Source organism: Macadamia integrifolia, chromosome 2 (assembly GCF_013358625.1).
Source record: "Macadamia integrifolia cultivar HAES 741 chromosome 2, SCU_Mint_v3, whole genome shotgun sequence".
Classification (NCBI taxonomy): domain Eukaryota; kingdom Viridiplantae; phylum Streptophyta; class Magnoliopsida; order Proteales; family Proteaceae; genus Macadamia; species Macadamia integrifolia.
The window spans coordinates 35,604,498-35,629,234 of record NC_056558.1 but is presented as its reverse complement, the minus strand read 5'-3'; the positions used below and the strand labels follow the sequence as shown (position 1 = coordinate 35,629,234).

Here is a 24,737-nt window from a genome sequence, read left to right as displayed (position 1 = left end):
TCTTCTTGGTAATTTGCTATCCATTGGTTTCAATATTAGTTATCTTTCTCTTACAATGATAAAACCATGATTTAATCATAAATTTAAAGTGCTTTTTCGTCAAATCTTATCACTATAAGTTATGAATGTAAGATTCATTATGGTTCAAGCCCAATAATAAAACCGATCTAAACTGGTATTAACCCGATATTGAAAAACCGAAATAAACAAAATCAAACCAGACCAAAATCGAAACTGATCGAAAACCGAAGTTCCTTAACAGATTAGTTTTGGTCTCCCTCATTCCTAGACCGAAACTGAACTGAACCGTATTGGCACCCCTAGGGAAAACTAATCAATATATTTTATGGCAAAGGGATAAGCACACCGCCATGTATAATAAGTTAATGGATAGCACCAATGAGGACACGGGATAAAGCATCATACCATCATTTCAAGGGGGAATAAAGAGGAAAACATAGAGGCTGCTAATTTACCAAATACCAGCAATGTGCCCGGCCTTTAATTTTCTCATATTTTAAAAAGGAAAAACATTGAATGACTCATAAAACAAGCCTATGTTTATCTTCTTCTTTTTTTTTTTTTTGGGCCATATGTACAAAATATTCAGCATTCTAACCATTAGAATGGGAAAATCTCTAGATTTGTCACACATCAAAATTAGTGAATCCCAAATAAATGACTCACCATACAAACTTTTCTCCTATGCTATTTGAACAATCCTATTGTTCAAAAAATTTAATAAAGAATCAATTTTAAAATAGTTTTAAACCGCTATTATGGATATGGAGAAATCAAAATCTTCCATAATTCAACACATAAGTAAGTGATCTGGACAAACATAAATCAAAGTTTAGCAATTCTAAAATTTCCATGTGCTAGAGTGGAATTGTGGAAGGGAAAGAATCTCCAAGATGCTAGTATACTATTTTCTTCTCACATGAGGTTCTTTATTATATTTGTCTCTCCTACTCTAACCATGTGAAGAATACCATTCTTCGCAACGCCATTGGTATAGCATGCAAATCCCCAACCCCCCCCCCCCAATGGCATCATGAGGAACCCTTTCCCGTTTGTTAATTAATTTTTTTTTTCCTTAGATAAAAATTAAGACCCCTAAAAATTGCTCAAGAGAGCTGGCTAACATGACAAGGAGTTGATGGGCCCAAAATCTGCAATGTGAAAAGACTGAAGATGCATATTTTGGTCACATATCTTACCTATCATCTATCTATTTATAGGGTTACATGTAGATGGAAATGGTTTAGTTGGTAAACAACTTGTCTTCACCCACAGAAAAAAATAAGAAAGAAAGAAAAAAAAAATTTGTCTACCAGGCCCAACTTGGACCTTAAAGCCTACCATGCCTTGCTTGCTGATCCAACCCTTTTGCTTCCCAAATAAGTTTTTCTATTTTTAATTTTCACATCTTTCTTGGGATGATGATCACCCCCCAGCTACTTTTAAAGAAATGCCTCCCATGAATATTTGAAAACAAACAATAAGTAAGTTGCATTTTGATAAGATATAAATTCAAATCACATAAGCAATATAAACACATAGGGCATATCAAAATCTTTGTTTGGTCTCAATGAAAATGGTCCCAACCCTACTAATAATTATAGGTTTTGAGTTAGTTTTAAAGGCCATTTTACACATGGGAGCTGATATGGTCCCAAACCCAACCCAATAATTATAGGGTGTTTTTTTGAGTCAGTCTTAAGGCCCATTCTGTTGTCCCCACTTCCCCTCAACTTGTAACCTATGATTTAAAATAAAATTAAAAAAAAAAACACTTTATAAATATATAAATAATAAAATTAATGAAAAAAAAAGTGTATTCATACCCTAATAATAGGCCTTCATATCATACTAACCATTTTAATTGCATATAACTTAGGACTTCATATTGGGTAAGCTATAAGCTAAAAGAGGATGACATATAGATTGTACCAAAAAAACAAGAGGATGACATATAGATGTAATATCTAGGGCAGGAACTAAGGAAGGGGGACTGTCCCCATGTGGTACACCTGTACTGTAATGATTGTTGTGGACATGTGGTGTGGGTGCATGCATCTTTTGTATCAAAATATCAATACATTGTGTTTCATCCTACCAGACAAAGACATAAAAGCCTTTGCATTGAAGTCATCAGTACTACTATTATCACTACAAAGGCATATATTTTTTACAAGTAATGTGAAGTTATGAACTCCTATGCTCCAAATGATGAGGTCAACTTCAACAACTATGGTATGTTAATTCTTATTATTTAAAAAAAAAAAAAAAAAAAAACTCTTATGATTTGAGCTGTTTTAGCCTTTACAGGAATTTGGGTGGCCAGGTTTCTATAACCATTCACTATCCATAGCCCATGTAGTGGATGATGGAATGGACCGGTGGTCCTGCCCCTTCTTCTTTTTCTTTTTCTTTTTCTTTTTTTTTCTTTTTTTTTTTTTATTTTGGACATTTCACTCTTGTGGATGAACATTGAAATGTGAAGGGGGTGTGTAAAAATGATCGTTGTGATAATCTCTATCTCTCACCCCCACTCCCACTCCCACTCCCAAGAAAAAAATAAAAATAAAAATAAGGGTTTTGCGTCCTTCACTTCAATGATAATTGAGGGATAGTAATCTACAATGTGAGGATGCTCCATACGAAAGATGAGGCTTAATCCCTCCCATGTATAGCACAATTGATATTACAACTATATGATAAGTTGCCAAAATGAGACCACTTGCTCATTGTTATTCTCAATTAAACATTTTCCATGGTTTTTACCTTTTAGTTATTTTTCAATTAAATTGGTTTTTGTGGCTAAGATTTAAAACCCAAGACTCCAATGTGGAATCAGTCTTTAGGGATCAAAATTGTTCACAATTGGCTAGGAAACCCAAAAATTGGAATTGACAAAAAGATGTCAAGATTTTCCCAGTTCTGTGATTATTTAGAGTTTTTGATTCAGAAAAATTGTAGATCTTGCTACATGAGATAAGTTTCTTTAGTTTTCTATCATTTTACCAACTAAGAAAAGTAAAAAAAAGAAAAATGAACAAAATAAAGATTAAAGAGCAAAATCTGCCTTTTCCCATTGAGACTTTAAACTTTGGGGAGTTGGGTTCAAATTTGACAATGGAAAGCTTTGATGGAACCTACCACCCGCATGAAGATTCACACTTTGTCAAGCAAGAATGTAAAGCTTTGAAACACCAGTTACAAAAGAATTGATTCCAAAAGCTTATAATGCACAGTAACTAAGGGCATCCGGCGGTGCCCTATACTGTTCTTATATTCAAAGATGATATTTGCGGTGCAACTAGCTCTTCCAAGATCCAGGTTTTAAAACATGTAAATGGAATTCAATCTCTTCCTCAAAAGAGGACAAAGAATTTCAACTGCATGGAATCCAATCACTGGTTCTTTAGTTAATATTCTTGTCTTCTTATATATAATTTATTCCGAAAGATTATATGATTACCACTTTTGGATTTCCCTTTACAAAATATCTACTTGAAGTTTCAATTAACAAAAATACCCGAAATCATGTTCGGGTTTACAAACTACCCATCCAAAGGTTCAGTTAATAAAAATACCCAAAATCAAGTTTGGGTTTACAAAAACTATCAAAAACAATGATTCTCCTTTATCTTTCACCTACGATCGAGTATTTTTGTTAACTGAAACTTTGAGTGTCTAGTTTTATAAACCTAAACCTGATTTTTGATATTTTTGTTGATTGAAACATTGGGTGGGTAGTTTTGTAAAAAGAAAAAAACCCAATAGTGGGGGTATTCATGTAATTTTCCATTTTTGTAAGACATGGTCATCACAAATCTGCTCTTATTTGGTAAGGCTTTCATCCACCCAATTCAACCTCAATCATCACAATCGGTATTGTAGTGGTAATGCCGGTGCTATGGTGGGTCTATGTTATTAGCCCTCCTCTTAGATCATTGGCCCTTTCCTCAATATCTCCGCGTTTATGTGGGAAATATCGTTTTGAACCTTAAGAATCAATGACCTTGTTTTAAAATTGAATTACCATTATGTCATTCGAGAGTTGTCATTGTTTCGCATGCTTCTCAAATATACTTATGAAATAATAATATTACCGGATTATTATTCGTGTAGGAAATATCAAATATGTGCTCTTATTTATTTAGTATGGCTTTTCATCCACCCAATTCAACATCAACCATAAAAATCAGCATTTGTAGTGGTAATGCCGATGCTATGGTGGGTCCATGTATTAGTCCCTCTTCTCATTCCATTGGTTTTTTCGTTAGTATTTCCACTGTTCATTGCATATAAAATATTAATTTTATCCCAAAGAACCAATGAATATATTTGAAAAAGACTTACCATTATATTATTCAAGAGCAGTCATCATCTCACACGTTTTTCAAATACACTTTTAAAATAATAATAGTATTATCGTCACCATCGCTGAAAGAAAAGAAAATAAGATAAATTAAATTAAGACGACAATAAAATAAGATTACAAATTATTTAACACCTCAAGCTGTGTCAATAAAAAAATCCCATTATAAAAAAAATCTAAAACTTAAATATAAGATAAATTCAAGAACTAGTTTCAAAGAATTTTATTTAGTGTATGGATGGTCTGGATCCATATAGACTTTCACCAAATGACATTTGAACATAAACAGAAGTCCTCTTGATAATGATGCAGTACTGCTACATCAGTAGATATTGCATAGAAAGTGATGTTTGTACATTAATACAGATATAATAATAAAACTTAGGACCACATTTTTTTATTTGTTTACTAAAAATATTGATTATAGTTTTTCATGTTTGTAACAACTAAATCCAATGCAGAAGCTATGAAGATTACACATATACATTAATAATAATAATAAATATAAAGTCTTTGATTAAGACTGACCGACGTAAACTTAGAGCAAACCACTTCCCTTATGGGGATTCACATATATATTAATTTTTTTTTCTATATAAAAAAAAAACATATATTTTTTTGATATAATCAAAGATATAAAGTAGACCAATCTTAATCAAAGCAACAATAATTCATACATTCCATGCATAAACATGGGATTGATCACATGCTTTCTGTCATCACCATTAAGTTAAATAAAATATAATTCAGTCAATTGCATTACCAACTTTTATAATGGAAGATTGGAAGATGATTAGTACTGTATAACTAACATGATCAATCAAGTAGGAAAAGTGGGGTGGGGGGGATGATAAGAAGACAAACACACGCAGACAATATTGACTCTGTTCTTCTGTTTAGGAGAATAAATTGACTTTTAAGGATCATGTCACTGGTTTTCATCTTATTGTGATCTGATCAGAAATGGGTTTTATTATACAAGAATATTAATATGGTGAAAAGGGTGAAAGAAGTAGGGTCTGAGGAATCCATATTAAGGTAAAATGTGCCCAAACCCATGTGGTTTAGCATTCATCTTTTCATAAAACTCATTTTGAACCAAGAAACAGAGAAAAACAAGTGGTCTGGTTAGAGTACAATATCTTGTATTCCGTTGTTTGTATAAGTGGGTTGATTATGGAAGACCGAGACGCTATATAGGTATTTTGGTAAATTACTTATGGGCAAAAGACCACAACTTTCATGTAAAAATGAAATTGCATACCCCTTCACATCACTGTTCATGTGAGACAGTGAGAGGTGTATCCTAAATGCCACCCAAATTGTCCCCCCTCTATTTGAAGATACTGGATGGAGAGACCTTGATGCCCGCATTAGAAAATAGACGATGGAGGAAACCCTTTCTTATGATAGGATTTCGTTATTTTGTAATGAGTGTTCTTATAATCAATCTAAAAGAGGTGTGAAGACGAGTGACTATAACTCTATTATTCATAGATAGTAAAGTAGATATTATCTCACCTTCATCGTAAACAATTTTATTGAATCACATAAATCTATATACATTGTGTTATTATGTATTTATAATTTTCATTACTTTGTGCATTGTTTTAGATTCTCATTCCTTTTACAATCATTCATAAAACACTTTTACAAAACCAGGAACTGTGAAATCACAGGAAAGGGAAACTTAAAAAGATATCATCTATTCACTACTTCTCTCTCTTTTTTCTCTTACAAAAGTACCCCCATCTCTCCCCTTACATTGGAAAACACTTGTCTCAAACCTCCCAAATTGACTCGTTGTCCCTTTTATTTTTGTTAATAAATTATATAAATGGTGGGACCCTCACAAGCCGCCCTTGTTGTGTAGACCTCACACTACCATCCCTTGGACTGGCACTGTCACCCCCATTCCTTATCCAACATCACACCCATCAGAGAATAGCATTAACTAAAAGATCATGAACTGGTAAATAATAGAGGTGTTTGGTGCTCTGGGCTGTGGTGGGTTTCTGTGCTCTCACTCTATTGTATTGGGGATTTGTGGTGCTATTGGCTTATTAGCTGCCAAGAAAACAACATAAGTATGAAAAAATTGCCAGCCAGAACTCCCAGACTAAAAGCCATTTCATCCTTTCTTTAGTATCCTTTACCCACAAAGACCCAACACATCGCTTTCTCTCCTTCCATGCATGCCTTCTCCTTTCGCCTTTTTGGATTCATAAAGCTTTTGACGCATTGATTGCTTTCTGGGTTTGAAGATTTTCAGGGCGTCGAGCCCTGGAACCCAGGTGGGTGTGTCTGTCTTTGTGCTTGGAAAAATTTCTTTTCCTTTTTTTTTTTCCTGGTTTTATTTTTTTTTTTCAGAAAGGGGAGTTAATGCTTGTTGGGTTTTTTTTCTTTTGGTTCTTCACCTGATCTTTGTTTGTGGGTTTTTCAGGAAAATGTACTCTGGGATCCATCTGATAGATGGTAGCGTCGGCCATGAGAGTTTGCCGGGATCTCTTGAAGGTACTAATCTCCCTGGTGATGCTTGTTTAGTTCTCACTTCCGATCCGAAGCCTCGATTACGATGGACTGCTGAACTCCATGAGAGATTCGTTGATGCGGTTACTCAGTTGGGTGGCCCTGACAGTGAGTATTCTTCATTTTAACTGCCTCGGCCTTTTCCCTTTCGTTTCATTTCTTTTTGACCGTTAAAATTGCGTGACTTTGTTTTACTATTTTTTGGAGGGGATTTTATTTATCAATATTTTGCTAGTTTCTACATTGTAGCTTCTTCAGTTTTTCTCATTGGATTCTGTCTAATAGTTTTAGGTATATGCTAATGGTGTTTATCTCACCCTCACATCACCCTTCCTACTTGGGATGACTATCCATTTTAGTACTAGTGTCCTTAATTTGATGTCTCAAGTGAAGTGTATTTTTAGTTACAGGTATTGCGTGAAGGAGGTTTACTATTGTTGTTTGTTAAAGGAAAATTAAATGACTTAACCCATCATACACATTGTTGCTTCGCTGTAACTGAATCTTGTGGGATGGAGGTTCTTTAAATTTCATGAGTTTTCTATTTTAGGTTGTTAACATGCTTGCCTCCTCCATTGCTTGTTCTTCACCCCTGTAGTGCCACTGTGGTTGATCTCAAAACTTAACCATCCTTTGTGTGTGTGTGTGGGGGGGGGGGGAGGTTAAGGGGGCTGGGAGGAGAGTTGTTGTTGTGGATTGAGTATTGTGGTGATCCGAATACTTTTTTGTGCTTGTTCTTAGGTTTATCTTACCATTCTTTGATTGTAATATGTTAATTTTCTTTTCATGCAAATTTAAATTTATAATGAGTTGATGAGGAATCATATACATGCTTATGGGAGTTCTGTTACTGTGTTTTGAGATGCTGGAGTCCAAATGGAGAGTTATGCAACTGAAATGTCAAATGCTTTAGTGGGACCCGTCACCAGTTAACTTGCAGATAGAACAGAACAAGAATTCCGTTTGGCGGTTGTCTTAGAAGAGCATGTTTTCTCTTCAATATTCTGTGATTATGCCTTTGGTCATGGCATCAAGCATATCTTAGAAATCTACTCTAATTAGAACAGATAGAAATAGTGTCAACAGTGCATATGCTGTTTTTTGTGGAGAAAATAATTATGCTTCTTCTGTTATGCATGTCTCTCTTTACCTTCGAAGTTTGTCCCAACTTGATTTTTGATGCTTAACCCCTTTGATGTAATGTTAAATATTCGTAAGAACTGACGGGATAAGATGGTGCGTTTTAACCAAATGCTAGTCAGGTGGTGCTGTCATGAAGCAAATTACTTATCTCATCGTTATAGTGCGGATGCTTCTTAAATATAACCTACCAAACAACTTTGGTGAAGTTGTTTAGGTTTTACATAGATGGGAAACTATTAGATGCAGAATGTGGAGTTATGGTACTTTCAGAGAATGAACCTTTTAAAGTTGTCTTTAAATAGATATCCAACAGAATGACGGTACAAATGGAGTCATGGTACTGTTGGAGTATGAACCATGTAGAGTTGTCTTTGAATAGATATCCAACAGAATAATGGTATATTATACGTTATTTGGAGAATTTTGATTGGTGTATGCACGATATGGATTTCAAACATTTGATCAACAGTCATCTAATTACAATGACTGGCAACTACTTTAGCTTGGTGAATCTAGCAGTGTTGTAGTGGGGTCATACACAAATAATATTTCTCACATTTCATGTCAATCATGATATTTTATGGTAGATGATAAAATTTTCAGAAATCCCAGATTGAAGCAGTCTTGATAAAGAATCAGGATACGAGAATATAAGAAAAAAAATTTAATATTGAAGATAACCGGGGGCTTTTTGTGCTTTGTAGAAGGCCACATGTGAGCTGGTTTAGTTGGATTTGGATGCAGAAACAGATGATCTAGGAATTCCATCTCTATCCACCAATTTATGTTCAGGATCATTCATCAAAGACTTTTTTTTTTTTTTTCTGGATAAATAAATCTACCATATATGCATCATTACTAGGGATCTATGCTGCATTTATATTTGCTTTTGTAGCCTATCTTGGCTGATGCAGTTATGGACCTCAATAGGGGTTCATAGTTTACTTGTTTAGGGTTTATTTTTGTCATTTGTTATTCATTATTATTGTTATTTTTACTGTTAGCACTCATTGGTTGAGCCAAGAATCTGAGTTTGATTCAACTCTACTCCAAAATAGAGTATGATTTGGAATGGTTTAGTCTCTTTAAATATATGTCTGTGGTCCATCGAATCAGAGTTTTTTAATGAGGTTATTTGACATACCTGCGCTGCTGTGAGTAGCGATTGCATGGTTGGTTCCTCCTTCCTTCTCTTTCTCTCCTTCTAGTTGGCTACTTCCTAACAGGTACGACTTCCTGGTTCTACACCACCATAACCACCATTACTTTTCTTCTTCCTAATTACTGCTCTCCTTCAGTATTCTTCCTTTCACTAATGGATTTTTCTGGCATCTCTTTTCTGGTTTGGACGTGGTTGCAATCCTATTGTATTGGGTTGATATCTCTACTCCCAACTCCTTTCTTCCTAAGACTTAGAGTTTAATATCACTACTCTAGGGGGACCTAATAACTAGAATATTATCCCCCAAATCAACCCCTTTTGTGAGTTAAAAACATGCAACAAAAACTGTCCCTTGTTTTACCGCCAGGCCCTATTTCAAGGATTTTATTATTAATTATTATTGTTATTATTATTATTATTATTATTATTATTATTATTATTATTTTTTATCATATTTTTTATTTCTTAACACTCAGATTGTTTTGTCAAATGTCTCTTGCTTGGGGTTCAGAGGTCAGGGATTAACAACCTCTTCCAGAAAATTTGGTTTGATTGGAGTTGAACTGACAGTCACAACCACAATCCATCCATCTCCCTCCCGGGAGTGAGGAGCTGTCTGGATAGTGAATTAGAACCAATAGAAGTCTTCTGCAGCCCCTTTTTGGAGGTCAGATCAAGTTGTTGGAGATACCAGCTCAAGGTGGAGAACCACAAGTTCTATCAACTTGAGTCAGGAAGGACTGCTGCTGGTTCCTGTGTTACATGGGAAAGGAGAAGAAGATCAATTCTTCTTTGTTTGTGAGTTAGGCCAGAACTCTTGTTAATTACACTAAAGACCTTCCACTTTAAGTTCAGCCTATGTTTTTTTCCCTATAGTTCGAGATTTTAACCTAGGTCAAATCTGATACATTTTGGTTGGCCATTTTAGCAGTCAAATGGCCATATTTTGGCTCGAAACTTTAGGGGAACTTGGAACCCTAATCAATAATCTCTAAACATATTTGACCCATTAGCAACTCCCAAAATGTTAGTTTGGCTTCAGACCCTAGGTTGGTACTGTATGTTATATGTTTCTATATCCTTTCTCTTATATAGCCTTTTCTACACATAATTTAGTACTAGAAAACAAAACAACCAATAAAAAAAAAATTGAAATATATGTTAAGAATGATTCATGAAGAAAACCCATTCAATGGTACACCAATGTCAAAAAGTGGCATCATAGACTATTAACAAGGGTTTTGCTTATTTAAGCTGTTTTTTTTTTTTTTTTTCATGTTTGAAGTAATAGATTGGAAAAAATAACACCCAGAATTTGGCTTTGGACCCTATCAGTGGCCATGTCATTCTCTACTTGAATAATCTCTCAAAATTCATCACAACAGTCCTGCTGGTGGAAAATTTGATATACCTGGATACCTGAAGTATCTCAAAATCCATCACAATTGATACCCTGTTTCTGGGTAGCAGTTGCAGCCCTAGAAATTGTGCTCGAAGTACCTGGATACCAACCTAATCAACCTAGGGTTTTGGGAGTTAACTTACGCCCTTTGGGTGACCCAAACGCCAGGTACATGTGCCCCCAATTCCTCTGCTGTGATATCAAAACCAGCAAGCAGACCTGGTTGCAATGGTTCCACCAAATTCTGATTTCAGGAATTTTGTTAATTTTCCTGATTGCTGGCTAGAGTGATTGATGGTTAGAATCAATAGACCTGTAAGATAGGAATAATTTCACTGTGAGTGAGTTTTATTTGGGCAAGTTCTTCTCATCTGAGCGAGAACCTATTCTACCGCCACTGTTTTGGGTCAAAGGTTGAAGACAACCTTCATTTGTAGGCTGTTTTAAACCCTATTTTTTTTTTATTTCCTTAAATACCCTTCCTTTTGTTCTTTTTTTGGATGAATAAATAATTCATTACTAAGCGAAGAAGAATATACAAGGGAAAAGGGGGGAGGGGGAAAGACCGATGCCTACAAAGAGGCAAGAGCCGAGGGCCTTACACAAAACAAAATTACAACAAAACAAAATCAGCTAAAACAGGCAGAAAAGCAAAACTAAAATCCACAGCAAGGCCATCCGATGCAAAATATTGGGGGTGGGGAGCCAATGCCCAGGATGACATCAGGTGGGATGAAGGAAGTCAACATGAAGGTTCCAGGAGGAAATGATGTGAAAGTTTTTGGGGGTATTGGGGACTGGCTGATTCTGAAGGGAAGAGGATTTGGATTTGGGATCGAAGTAGATGGCTTTCCAAATCTTATCTGGAGAACGGGATTTGGAAGTCCATCTACGGATGTTTCTCTCCGTCCAAAGGTGATTGATAGTAGGGGTGTCAACCGGTCGGGCCGGTCCGGTTTCGGTCGGGCTTAATCGGTCTTGAAGACTTTCAAAGGCTACACCGTGTCCGCCCATTTAACTAATCGGGCTTAGTTATTGAGGGCATGGTACACTTTATATTCGGTCGGTCGGCCTCAGGTTATAATCGGGCTATCTTAATCGGGTTTTAGTCAAGCCTTAACCGGGCTACGGATATGTTTAATGTTAAACGGGATTTAATCGGTTTTTAAAGGGCCCTCTTTAAAATGTGCTCTTATATTCCGGCCCACTCATGCAAGCCCAAAAAAATAAAAATAAATCAATAAATGATACCAAATATAACCATTATTTAAAATGTGAACATGTCTTTACTTTTTAGTTTTTATTCTTTAATTTGGGGAGGTAAAATAGGTATTTTACAATCATTAAAGGGTCGGGCCAAGTCGGTGCACAATAGGCCGGTCTCGGTCGGTCTCGGTCGGGCGCCCGACGGTCCAATTAGCAAAACTGAGACCGACCATTTATAAACGGGCCGGGCTCAAGCCCGACACGTTTAATAAACGGTCCGGGCTGGGCCGGTCTATAAAAGGTCAGTCCCGGTCGGTTTAGTAGGGTCGGGCCACGAATTGACACCCCTAATTGATAGCATAGTTGTCAGGCGACACCAAGGTGGCGATTTGGCGTCCTGGCGGAAAAAGAAGTTCATGGCAGTGCTACGATTTATGTGACTCACAAATGGCGGTTGCCATTGGCCTATAGGCGTCTCCATGGCACCGCCATGGACTCCAGGTCACGCCTGATTCACTAAGCGATCGATTTTTTGTAAAATGCAAGGTAATTTTGATAGGGTTATGTTGATTTTTGATGATTTGATGTTGCTTAATGTTGGTTTTATATGTTATATGGTATATATTGTAGGCTTGTAGCATGCAAAATAACTTTAGAAAATAGGAAAAATAAAAAAGTAGCATACTAAATAACTTTAGAAAATAGAAAAAATAAAAAATGACACATGGGCGATTTGACCGCCATGGCAACGCCATAATGGGCGATTCATCGCCAAATCGATTAGCCACCCCTCCACCGCCTTGGATCGATTTGACGCCGTGACAATTATGATTGATAGTAGCACAAAAAACCAATTTGCCAACAGTGTCACAAATGGTGGGCCTAGAGAAGGTCATCTCAATCTAGTTCCATTCCCTATTAAAAGGAAGAATGGGTCTGCTGTGCCGCCAGCATTTGGAAAGAACTGTCTTCCAGATGTGGGAAGAGAAAGGGCAGGAAAAGAAAAGGTGGGGGATGTCCTCAGTACCTAGGGGGCAGAGGCAGCAAGCAGGGTTGGCAGGGATATGCCGATGAATAAGAAAATATTGAGTGGAAAGGCAGTTGGACAGATATCGCCATAGAGTGAAGCTATGACGGGGGATGTGGTTTTTAAACCACACCACCTTCTGCCAAGGGACCGTATGGGAAGGGGTTTGGATGAAAGACCAGGCGGAGGAGGAGGCTGAGGCGGAGGAGAAGGAGCCATTAGAGGAGGGGAGCCAAATACATTTGTCCTCCCTCCCACTGTGGCCAGGGTTGATGCAGTTGGACGATGGATCTAGGGAAAGTTTAGTTTTGATTTGATTTCCTTTTGGTTTTAGAAACAATTTCTTTTGGTAATATTTAGCTTCTAATTTTAGATTAGTTTCCATTTTAAATTAGTTACCCTTTTGATGCTTGAGTTTTCTTTTATAAGCCATGTAATACTCTAGTAACGAACAGATTTGAAGTTTTGAAGAATAGAAATTTGATATGAAAGCCATGGCTGCCCTGAGTTGTTTTCCCCTCCCTGACTCTCTCTGAAATCTATTTCTTTACTTCTTCTTTGTTTCTTCTTCTTTTATCTCCTTCGTATCTTCATTATTTTTCTGTTTTCTTTTAACACTGTTCTGGGTGATACCTACCAGAACTGAACAATCTGTCCCTGAAAATTGGTCCCTCAGCGAGTGACCCTAAGGCTTGGGTCGAGGGTAACTTGTGCCTAGGCGACTCACCTTCCTTGAAACTCAGGTCATAACGGCTCCTCTGTGTTGAGAAACCAAGTCTGCAACTGGACTGCTAGGAGTTCTACTGCCTGGCTTTATTTCTGGTTCTTCCCACAGCCTCCTAGTCTGCAGATCCAAGGGGTTATCTTCTGGGATTGATAGAGCTTCCTATTGAGAAGCTTCGCCTGAAATTTCAGGCCAAACTGAGACCTGTCGGCTGAGCTCCATCGAACTGAAGTTACTCCCCATTGCCTCCTCTGTTGTGTCCCAAGGAAGAAGACCTAGTTCTATCGTGAGTTATTTTTTTCTCATCTAATTTCTGTTTTTCCATTTATACCCCTGCCTTTACTTTTTAATTCCCTTTGAGTTTCTTCATTCCTAATTCCAGAATATCCCTTCCTCATCTCATGTTATTCCTTGTTCCATTTATTAGCTTGGTGACTTATAATTACAATTCTTCCACTCTTTATTAGAAACACCAAATCAATTTCCAAAATTGATTTTTCTTTGGGATTAATTCCAGATCTGTGCCATTCGGCTATTTCATCCTAAAAAGGGTTATAAGTTGTGCCATAAATTACATTACTACCACTGGTTTGTTTTAAATCAAATTATTTGTTAATTGTGGGCTCATAAGCGATCCGATTCAATCCTTGGAATCTAGATCCGCATCAAGGGGGAAGAGGGGGAAGGAGAGACCAAAGGTCAAATAGGGGAGGGGGAGGGGGGGAGGGGGGAGGGGACCACCTGGAGGTAGAGATAATAGAGGAGATGGAAGGGTTGGGAGGAAGGCCGGAGGAGTAGATGGTTCGAGGAGAGATAAGGACAGAAAGAATGCCAGAGGGGTGCCAAGGATCCTTCCAGAGGGAGATAGACTGGCTATTACCTATGACGAAGGAGATGGCCGGGAGGGCAATGGATCTATGCTCAAGAATTTTCTACCAGATCCAGGAGGCATCAGGAAGAGAGGGAGCGGTCCAAAGGGAATTAGATTTGAGCAAACCAGAGTAGATCCAGTTGACTCAGATGCTTTTATGTTTAGACACAATCTTCCAAATGAGCTTGAGAATGCCTACAGAGTTGGTGGTTTTGATTCTCCTAATCCCTAGACCACCTTCATCTTTCGGAAGGTATACCTTACCCAGCTTAAGGGTCTAAGGAATTTAGAGGAGTCAGATCCTTTCCAGAGAAAGGAACAGAGTAGGTTCTCATAAGATTTGATGATTAAAGTGAGGAGGCCATAAATACCAGACCAATAGAGGTACATTGACTGAAGAACCGATCTTATCAAAGTAAGGCGGCCCGCATATGAGAGGAGCTTGCCTTTCCAAAGTTGGAGCCTTTTCCTAAGGTTGTCCAGCATGGGGGCATAGTGGTGAGCAGAAAGCCTGGAGGAAATCAGGGGAAGACCTAGATATTTTATAGGCAAGGATCCAAGCGGAATACTAGAGAGATCGGAGAGGGAGTCACGGACATCAGCCGAAACGCCCGAAATGAGGATATTGGACTTGAGGAGGTTTATGTTGAGCCTAGATAAGGATTCAAAGGAGTGGAGAGTGGCCAAGATAGAGGAGATCGAGAGAGGGTTAGCCTTGGAGAAAATCATGATGTCATCGGCGAATGCCAAATGGGTGAGGAGGAGGGATATGCATTTTGGAATGGGAGAAATGAGGTGGAGATCAGTTGCGGATTGGATGGAGCGGGATAGGACTTCCAAGGAGAGGGAGAAAAGCAAGGGGGAGAGGGGACATCCTTGGCGGATGCCGCGACCCGAGGGAAAGTACCCAGCCGAGCTCCCATTCACAAGAACAGAGAAGCGGGGGGAGGAGATGCAAACCCCAATCCAATAAACAAAGGATGGGGGGAAAGCCATTTGGAGCAGAACATTGGAAATGAAATCCTAGGTAATGGTGTCAAAAGCTTTGTGGATGTCAATCTTGAGGAAAGCCACAGGAGGATGGGACTTGCGGTCGAAACCTCAAGCGATCTTGTGGCAGAGCATAATGTTGTTATATATACTCCTACTAGTAATAAAGGCCGATTGGTTGGGATTGACAAGGGAGTCAATGACTTTCTGGATCCTATTTGCAAGGATTTTAGCAATGAACTAGTACAAAAGGTTGCACAGGGAAATAGGCTTGAAGTCATTCATGGAAACCGCACCTTCTTTTTTAGGGATGAGACAAAGGAAGGTATAGTTTATCCCTTCAATTTGATTTGGATTAAGGAAGAAACTCCTCACCGCAGAAATGAGATCATTTCTGATAGTACTCCAGCAGGTAGAGAAGAAGCCCATGCTGAAGCCATCGGGGCTCGGAGCTTTGTTGGACTTATGAGATAGGATGGCTGAGATTATTTCATCCTCACTGGGGATGGATTGAAGAAAATGAATAAAATTGGTAGGGACGGACTTGTTTAGGAGATTATGGGGAATGGGGGATGGGGGAAGGATGGGGCGGGCTGAAGAGTCTCTGGAAATGAAAGACAGCTTCAGCCTTGATGTGATATGGGGAAAAGAGATTTACCCTGGTGGAAGAGTTAAGCATTGGGATGGAATTGGCATTATTTATGGCTTTAAGAGAGCGATGGAAATAAGCCGAGTTAGAGTCACCCAAATCAAGCCATTTGATTCTGGCTTTCTGGTGCAGGAAGCATTCTTCTTGGTCAAGAACCAGGGCTAAATTAGAAGTGGCTGCTTTCTCTTCCTCAGCAAGGATTGGGTTGAGAAGATCTTACTGGATTCTAGATTGAATGGAGTGAAGCTTATCGCGGGCTGTAGAGACCCGAGAGGAGATGTTCCCAAAGGTGGAAGAGTTCCAGAGCTTTAAGGCCAGCTTCACACTCTTGAGTCTCTTGGCAAAAGAAATAAGAGGGGAAGAGGAGTGAGGGGAACGGTTGTGCCAAACATTATGGACAAGAGAATGGAAGTCCAGGTGGGAGATCCACATGTCAAAGAATTTGAAAGGTTTAAAAGGAGCGGAAGGGAAGGACATGTAATGAGATGGGGCTGTAGTCAGAGATCCTCGGAAGGCCAAAATTGACATGGGAAGAGGGGAATGAGCCAAGCCAAGCTTCATTGACAAGGGCTCTGTCAAGTTTGCAGGCCACACGGTAAGAACCAGATCTTCTGTTGTGCCAATTGAGCTTGATGCCGGACTATCTGAGGTCAGTGAGGTTAAGGTCATCAATACAGTCATTGAAGGAGTCTACTACCTGGGAATCAATGGGGTTGCTCCCATGCTTTTTATGACTGAACTAAATGACATTAAAATCCCCTGTTATGCACCAAGGGCTGCGGCCCAGGGTGTTGGCAAAGGACAGGAGGTCATCCCAAAGAGGGGATCTGAGAAAGGCCCGGTTATGAGCGTAGATAATTGAGAGATAGAAGATGAATGGGCCAGAGTGGTGAGAGATGGAGAAGTGGGTGGCTTGAGTCGAGGAGGAAAGACAGGATATGGTGAGGAAAGAGGGGTCCCAGAGAATCCAGATTCTTCCATTCGGGCTATGGGGGTAGTTGGACAAGAAGGACCAATTGGGAGCAATTAATGAAGTAACACGGTTAGCATTAGCTTCAAGCACCCTAGTCTCAAGGAGGCAACAAAGGTTGGACTGGGAGGAGCGAATGAGAGATCTGATTTCAGCTTGTTTAGCCGAGGAATTTAGACCTCGGACATTTCAGTTGGTCTAAGGGATCATTGAGAAATAAAGGATGAGGGCATCAGGCGCTTTGATGAGCAACGAGGGTTGGTGGGGGTGTGGTGGCCAGTGGATGGAGGAGGTCTGCGACTATATCCAATGACAGGAGTGGATGATGCTCTGAGGTTGGTGGCAAGGGTTTTGGGTTTATGTTTTTTAGACTGAATTGTGGGGGGTTTGGTGAAGGTGGTGGTGGTGGTGGTTGGGATAATTGAGGTGTGGAGGTTGTGATGGTGGAGGGCAGTGATTTCATCCTGAGTTGTGGATTGGGGTGTTGTGTGCCGAGGGGCATTCTGAATGGCGTCGCTGCAGGGAACGAGAGTTCCAAAGGCTGAAGAGCAGAGGCTCTTCAAGTGGGGAAGAATATTGTTGACCATGTTTTCAGAAGAGCATTGAAGCATGGGGGACTCATCATGGTCATCACCAATCAAACCAGTCGGCCAGTGATTGATTTTGTGCGTTGTAGGCAAATCAGTGGAGACTTTAGAGATCATTGTTGGGGGAGAGTTCAGATGCAGAGTTGAAGAAGTGACGGTTGGGCCTTCCAAGGCCGGACAAGAGTTGCAGGCATCATGTTGTTCAACTGGGGCCATAACAGTAACAGGCAAGGCGACAAGGAGGGTCGGAGGCGAAGCATAAGTGTTCACGGGAGGTGAGGTAACAGCAGTGATGACGAAGGGGGGCCCTCCGGTAGACGACGTCAAGGCAAAAGGTGCATGGAGATCATCGGGGATGGCGAGCGAAGACAAACTGTTGACAGGCGAGCTTCCAGCGAGAACAGAGCGATAGGGATCCTCGTCGGGTAAGGAGGAAAGGATTGTTGGGTGTATGGGTCGGGTTGGGGTTTAGGGTAGTTGGGTTGGTTTATTGGGTCGGGTTGGCGGTTATCGGTGATTGGATTGTTTGGGTCGGTTAGAGGAATAAGGTTGATGGGTGGTTGTGATGGATGGGTTGGGTTATAGAGGTTACTTGGGTATAGGGGGTGGTTTGATGGATACTTGGAGAACTGGTTAAGCATGTGAACTGGAATGAGTTGGCTTAATGGGATGAAATCCAGTTCAGGGTTGGACCTAAGGGGTTGGGACAAGATAGGTTGAGTAAAAGGAGGAGGATATGGAATTGAGCATTCCACCAATGAGGAAGGAGAAGGGACCAGAAGGTTCCGTAGCAGGGAGAGGCAGCAGAGGCGGAAGGCCAGGTTTGGGGATGGGTGCGTGGTCAGCCAAGATGTTCGGCCGTCCGATCAGGCTGCCAGTCTGAGATTCCAGACGTGGAAGAGATTGCATCATAGCCGTTTCCAATTCAGATTCTGAGGGCTCAAGAACCGAGAATGGGTTATATCCTGCGGGTAAAACATTTGACGAAGGACCAGTAGTCCTGGCGGTGGCGGTCGTCGTCGGCGGCAAAGTGTTTGGCAAGGGGAGAGTAGCAGAATCCGAGCCCTGAGTATTCTGATTTCTTCGATTTTTTTTTCTATTTCTGCTGATAAATTGCTCTTTGGAAGAATCCGGACGAGAGGGGGAGCATGTTGGAGCGGCGAGAGTCGGATTTTGGTTGCAAAGGCTGTAGATTTCTGGCAGAGGGAGGTTTTATGCCCAAAACATTTGCAGTGTGAGCATGCAGGGGGGGATCCATTCGTATGAGACTTCTTGATTGAAGGAGAAACCTTCTCCGTTCGTCACAGTGACAGAGGATGGGAGATCGGAACCAGCTTGGACTTCAATGCAGACCCTAGCAAACGAAATTCTGTCTATTATTTTTATTCTCTTATCTAAATATAGAGGTTTCCCAATGAGAGAACCGATTATGCTAAGCCCCTGGACACACCAGAATTGTAAGGGGAGGTTGGGGAAGGAGACCCACAAGGGAATGGAGGAGGGCTCCGTTTTGCAGAAAGAAGATTGGGCATCCCATTGTCTCACAAATAGAGGTTTTTTTCCAACGTACCAAGGGCCTCCATCTAAGACGAAAGCCTTGTCCGATTTGTCGTTGAAGTTGAAGGCAAAGGTTCCATTGTCCAGCATGTAAAAAGCCACAGAGCATATCGGATTCCCTTGTTTCAGCAGAGAAGCTTTGGCCAAGGAGAAAGGGGGTCTGCTACCAAGAAAAGTACCTATGATGCAGTTCTTCCACTTAAGAATCTCAGAATCTAGGAGGCCAAGAGGGCAGAGACCAACAGGAGAGGAATCTAGGATGGCCGGAGGGTGAAAGTAGAGGGTATGGCCAGTTGAGGGGTTGGTGGAGGAGATGGGGATATCGGAGGAGGTAGAGGAGGTAACTACAGATGCATAGTAGAGGAGGTAACTACAGATGCATAGGAGCGGTTGGTAGGGGGAGGTATTGGTTGGGGAGGAGACGGTAGCGGAGGTTCGGGAAGGGGAAGGAGGCAAGTCTCAGGCTGGAGGGAGATTCCGGCAGCCTCTGCTGCTGGAAGGGAGGGGTTCATGGGGAGGGATTATGGCATGGGTTGGATCGCCACGGGGTTCATGGGGAGGGATGGTTCTTTGTTCCTTTTGTTCTTAATCCTCTTTTATCTCTTATTTTGTGTTATTTCCAAGATTGTCTTTATATTTGTTTTGTAATCCCTATCAAATCCTTCCTTCTTTATCTACCTTATTAATCCTTTATGATTCTGTGTTATTACTATATTGCCACCTTAAACAGGGTTATTTGAACCTGGGTTCACATCAAATGCATTTGAGCACCTCTACCAAATAGAGTTGGAACACTCTCTCTCTCTCTCTCTCTCTCTCTCTCTCTCTATATATATATATATATATATACCTTTAGCTTTCAGGTTTCGTGGCCTTTTCCAGTTATTTTCCATAGAGGAAGAATGGCATGGTTTTTGAGCTTTTGTAAAATTGATGCTCCAGATCCATTTGTGACAATGTAATTTCACAAATGATTGTGTTGATAATCATGACCCTTATTTATTTTTAATGTGGAAGCTCTATTTTGCCTTTTAGAGTTGGTAAGTACAGTTGTACACTTTTACTAATTGGGGTTGGCAGTTCTGACTGATCACTACTTTCACATGGTGACATTATTTCATCTAATGAAGAATTCTCATCAAGGGTGTCTACTGCTGTATGGAAGAAGGTCAAAGTCCTGTTTTGGAGTGGACAATTCTTTGGATGCCCATACACGTTGTGCTTATTTATATCATTGTCAAGAATTATTGTCAGCTTTGTTTTAGTTGAGGAGATAGGTTGGTTCAGAAGACCTTTGATTGACAAAGAGATGTATGACTATACATAGCTTATTAAATATTTGAAATGTGGCCTCAATTGCTGTTAGGGTGATGATTCTTTTGGCTGGAAGGATGATGCAAAAGATATCTTCTTGGTTGAATTTCATTTTAGGACTTTTACATTAGACATGCAACTATTCTTCCCAATAGAAAATATATGTAGGGGACCAATTCCTCAGTGTAAAGTTCTCAAGAACTTGCTCTGTAGCAATCCATTGGGTGTTAATGGCAGATCACCTTAATAATCCTGCCTGGTGTCTAACAGAGCTTACAGAAATTGGGAAAGAAAATGTTCTAACCACCTTTCCGTATATAGAATGCCAAGAGATGTGTTGTCTCATACCAAAAAAAAGGATGTGTCATCTCATACCAAATGACAAGAAGGCATTTTTTAATGGAAGGTTATTTATTTTATTACTTGCGATTCTACCTACTTCTTTAAGATCTTCCATTTTAAATAAGGAGAGGGATAGAGAGACAGAGAGTGATGCAGGTGCACAGCCTTGGACAGATCCAAACCCATCTGGGTATCCGGAGATCCAAACAGAGATGAGCTGGGTCCATATTTGAGTCTTTGGTCTGGTTGGATTTTAGGAATTTTTATTTGGAAGTAATTTATATTATTTTATTCTGTCCTTTATTTCCAAAGTAGGATACGTAGGATATTGTGTTTCCTAATTTGAGTTTATTCCTTAGTAGAGTAGGGTTTCTATTTTGAGATGGTTTTGTCTCCTATAAATATGTAATCGATGGACAAGTATTAGACATATTGAAGAATGGAATAGTGAAGTGTTTGTTAGTGCCATGTGACACCCAAGAATACGGCAAGTACCAGACCCGCCTGGGAGATCGGTGAGGTGTCCCCACCAAGAATATGGCAAGTACCAGGGGGCAGGGGGTTTGGGAGATCGGTGAGGGTGTGCAAACTTTAGCCCCACATCGCCTAGGGAGAGATTACTGGGTTAGTTAATAATCTCTAGCCTCCTTAACATGGCACAATGCCTTTTAAAGCCTTGAGGTCCATGGGCCAAAGAGGACAATATTGTGTAAGGTTAATGGGGCCGGGGCGTTACATGCCATGTGTGGCCAAAGTATGCGTGCAATTCCTCTTCCTCCTCTGCAACTCTGAGACATCTTTGGGATTCTTTCCCTTAACCTACCGGCGCTTATCCAATTTGGTGTCAAAACTAAAGGATCCATCTCCTTCCTCATCAACCTCTCTCTTTTCCCTTCTTCTACCGGCCCTCTACCAGAGAGAGTTTTGGTGACATATTTTAAGCCACACAAAGATAATGCATGTTGTTATGTTTAGAAAGATAACATTGATAAACATGTGCCGCCATGACTACAATATTTTCCTCCACAATGCTTACCTAATTATTTTCGTCCACAATGCTTACCTATTGCTGTTTCTCCTATCTAGTTATCAACCATCACCCACTTGTCAATCAAAGGAATCATACCCTTTCAACCTACTCAACACTAGCACCTAAACCATTACCTATTACCCACAGCCAACAAGGAGTTAGTTTTCTCCCTTTTTTATATTTCAGTTTTCATTGCTTTTTTTTCCCATCAAAATCCTAACTTTCTTTAACCATTCCATTTATATTGGCTTGTTGTGTCTTCTTACAAAATTATAACTAACTTCAAATCTTGGCACTAGTTCCAATAAGTACACTTATTTTTTTAAGCCCTAGTTTTCCTGCTTGCTTCAAACGCTCTCTTTTCTAATTAGTACCAGTTTCATCAATCCAAAGTGCAATCCTTTGTCTCAAGTAAGATATTTTTCCTAAAATTAGTAAAATATATACAAAGAAGGTGGATTTTTTAACAATTATAGCCCAACTTGAAAAAAATTTAGGTCTCTTTGGAAAAGAAACTATCAATGGTGACTTGTTATCTGTGGAATCTGTGGGTGCAAAAAATAGATTCCTCCCTAGCCACACCCCCCCTCCTTTTTTTTTTCTTTTAACTTTAATAAAAGGGTTATGGAATTTAACCATTCCTTTTATTTTAAACATTGTATATGGTCGCTTGCTACGTTGAGTGCTGATAGAATGCGACAATTTGGTTGGTGTGTCTTTAGAAGCTTAAAAGGTCTACCTTTTGTAACAGACATTTGTACCTTGGCATCTGTATAAGTGTGGTTCCCTTGAGCACTTTTACAAAGTTCTGTCAGTTCTTTATTCTTAGAATAAAAACCAGTTTATTCTCATTGTAGTTTGTTGACATGCTTTCTCACACTTTGGTTTCAAAATTGTAACACATGATGCTTCAACCTGAGGAATAACATATTTGACGATGAACTTAGCGGGTTCTCAGGTTTGCTCTCTACTAATCCACAGTAAGGTCTCATTGTACATTTGTACCTTGATGCAATTTGCTGGTAAACTATTCTGGAAGACCAAATTCTGAGTGGGGGCAGATATTGCTTCAAAGAAGTGCATTGTCATTTGTCTCAAAGCCAAAATTTGTTGTTTCTTTTCCATTATTAATTCTGTTATGTGGAATGCATAGAAGGCCAAATCTATAATAGATGAATTTTCAAGGAGTTTAGTGGACAGTTATTGAAAAAGGAGCCATTGCATCTTTCTTCCCCCTCTCTCCCTAAATTCCAGTTCTTGCATCTTTCCTCCCCCCACCTCCTAGTCCGTTGCTTGGCATGATGGTAAAAAGCTCAGCCTGCCAGCATGAAGATGTGTGCTCAAGTCTGAGGGCAGCCAATTGGTGACTTCGTGCAAATAATGCTGAAGGTTAGGACTGACTAAAGTGGAAGGGAAAAAAATTGGGAAACACAGTAAAACAGAGATAAGAGTATAAATGTACTTGACATTTGAATGGCTTTGTTACACCATTTATTAAATGAGAGATAAACTTATCTGGAAAAGAAATGGGGAGATGGTAATAATAGCTATGATTATGAACTAGTACTTGAATGTGGAAATCAAATAGAAGAGAGGTGACTTGATGATCACCTTTTACCACCTTCTTAAAAAGAGTGTTTTCCCTCTCAGAACATCAACAGATTGTAATTTTGTTAGTCAAAATATATACGAGAGTTACTGAAGTATGATTACAGCTGGAAGAGAAACGCATCCTATCTACCCCAGTTAATTATTTCCATGCCCTAGCCCAATCAAATAAAGAGTTCTATGTTTCCATCTGGACTTCTAAGGTAAGTTTGTTTGACTTTCTCTGGGCCTAAGTCCATTGGTGTGCCTTATGGTGTACAGGAATGGGTTTGGGGATATTTATGGGTCTGGGAGCAGTCTTAGTAGAATAGGGGTATGCTGGTCTTCCAAGGGCGAGGTTTGCTAAAATATTATTTTTCTGAATGGGACATAGATTTGATTGCAACTCTCAAGTTGTTTTTGGGATGCAAAAGAACATGTCTATAAGGGCAAAGTAGTAGTGTTTTTTTTTTTCCCGGTAACTGGCTGAATATAGGTAATATGAAGAAGCATTCTGGTTTGCTTCCAAGTCATATATTTGGAGTTAAAGACCAAGGGAACCATTTGAAAATGAAATTGGTGAAAATCTTCAAATTCAGAACAGAAATTTAGCATTAGATAGCTAGCCGATTAATTATCCATCAAGCCCAAGGTGTTTAGCTTCGTTTAGTAAGCACAAAGGCATTACAAAAGAAGAACCATGAGCAATGATTCTTTTGAACTGGAAATACATGCTCTTATAGAGTTTTTAAAGGGAGTTGAATTGAATAACATGCATGACCTTACTTTTCCAACAGCAAGGGATTGCGTTGACTTTTTTTTTTGATGTGTTATTGAGTAAAACTTGCATTCTGCAATTCAGACTTCAGTTATGGCTGAATAAATATGGGTTTTACAACTTCTGTTTTAACTACTTTCTTTATTTAGATCTACTAAAGATAAATATTTCAGTTCTTCTCCTTTAGCGTATTTAATTTAATGAAGATTTTGATTAAAAAAAATTAATGAAAAGACATAAATAATTTTGGGAAGTGGGAATTCCAGTATTTCTTTGTGAATTAAATACATAGTCATTGGAGCAGGCTTGTAGATGCATTGGTTGGTCAGCTGTAAGGCCTTTTTTAAAGTCTTTGATGAGATTTACTTACTTCTGTGTATAACTTGTTTAAAGACCTCATGTTAAGCACAGGCCTGTATCTTGGACCCATTAATGTCCAGTTGACCCATCATACCTTCAATGCTCTGGCCTGGCTTATCCCC

At 39.4% G+C, this 24,737-nt stretch overlaps 1 protein-coding gene across 1 annotated transcript in view; it reads left to right on the top strand.

Annotated features, from left to right (window-relative positions):
• Positions 1-6,392: 6,392 nt before the first annotated feature.
• LOC122067306 (protein PHR1-LIKE 3-like) overlaps positions 6,393-24,737 on the top strand; it is a 20,324-nt gene continuing 1,979 nt past the window's right edge. Inside the window, exons 1-2 of the mRNA XM_042631139.1 lie at positions 6,393-6,681; positions 6,831-7,024. Coding sequence (XP_042487073.1) covers positions 6,835-7,024 — 190 coding nt within the window. The 5' untranslated portion in view covers positions 6,393-6,681; positions 6,831-6,834. The remainder of the gene's footprint in view (positions 6,682-6,830; positions 7,025-24,737) is intronic.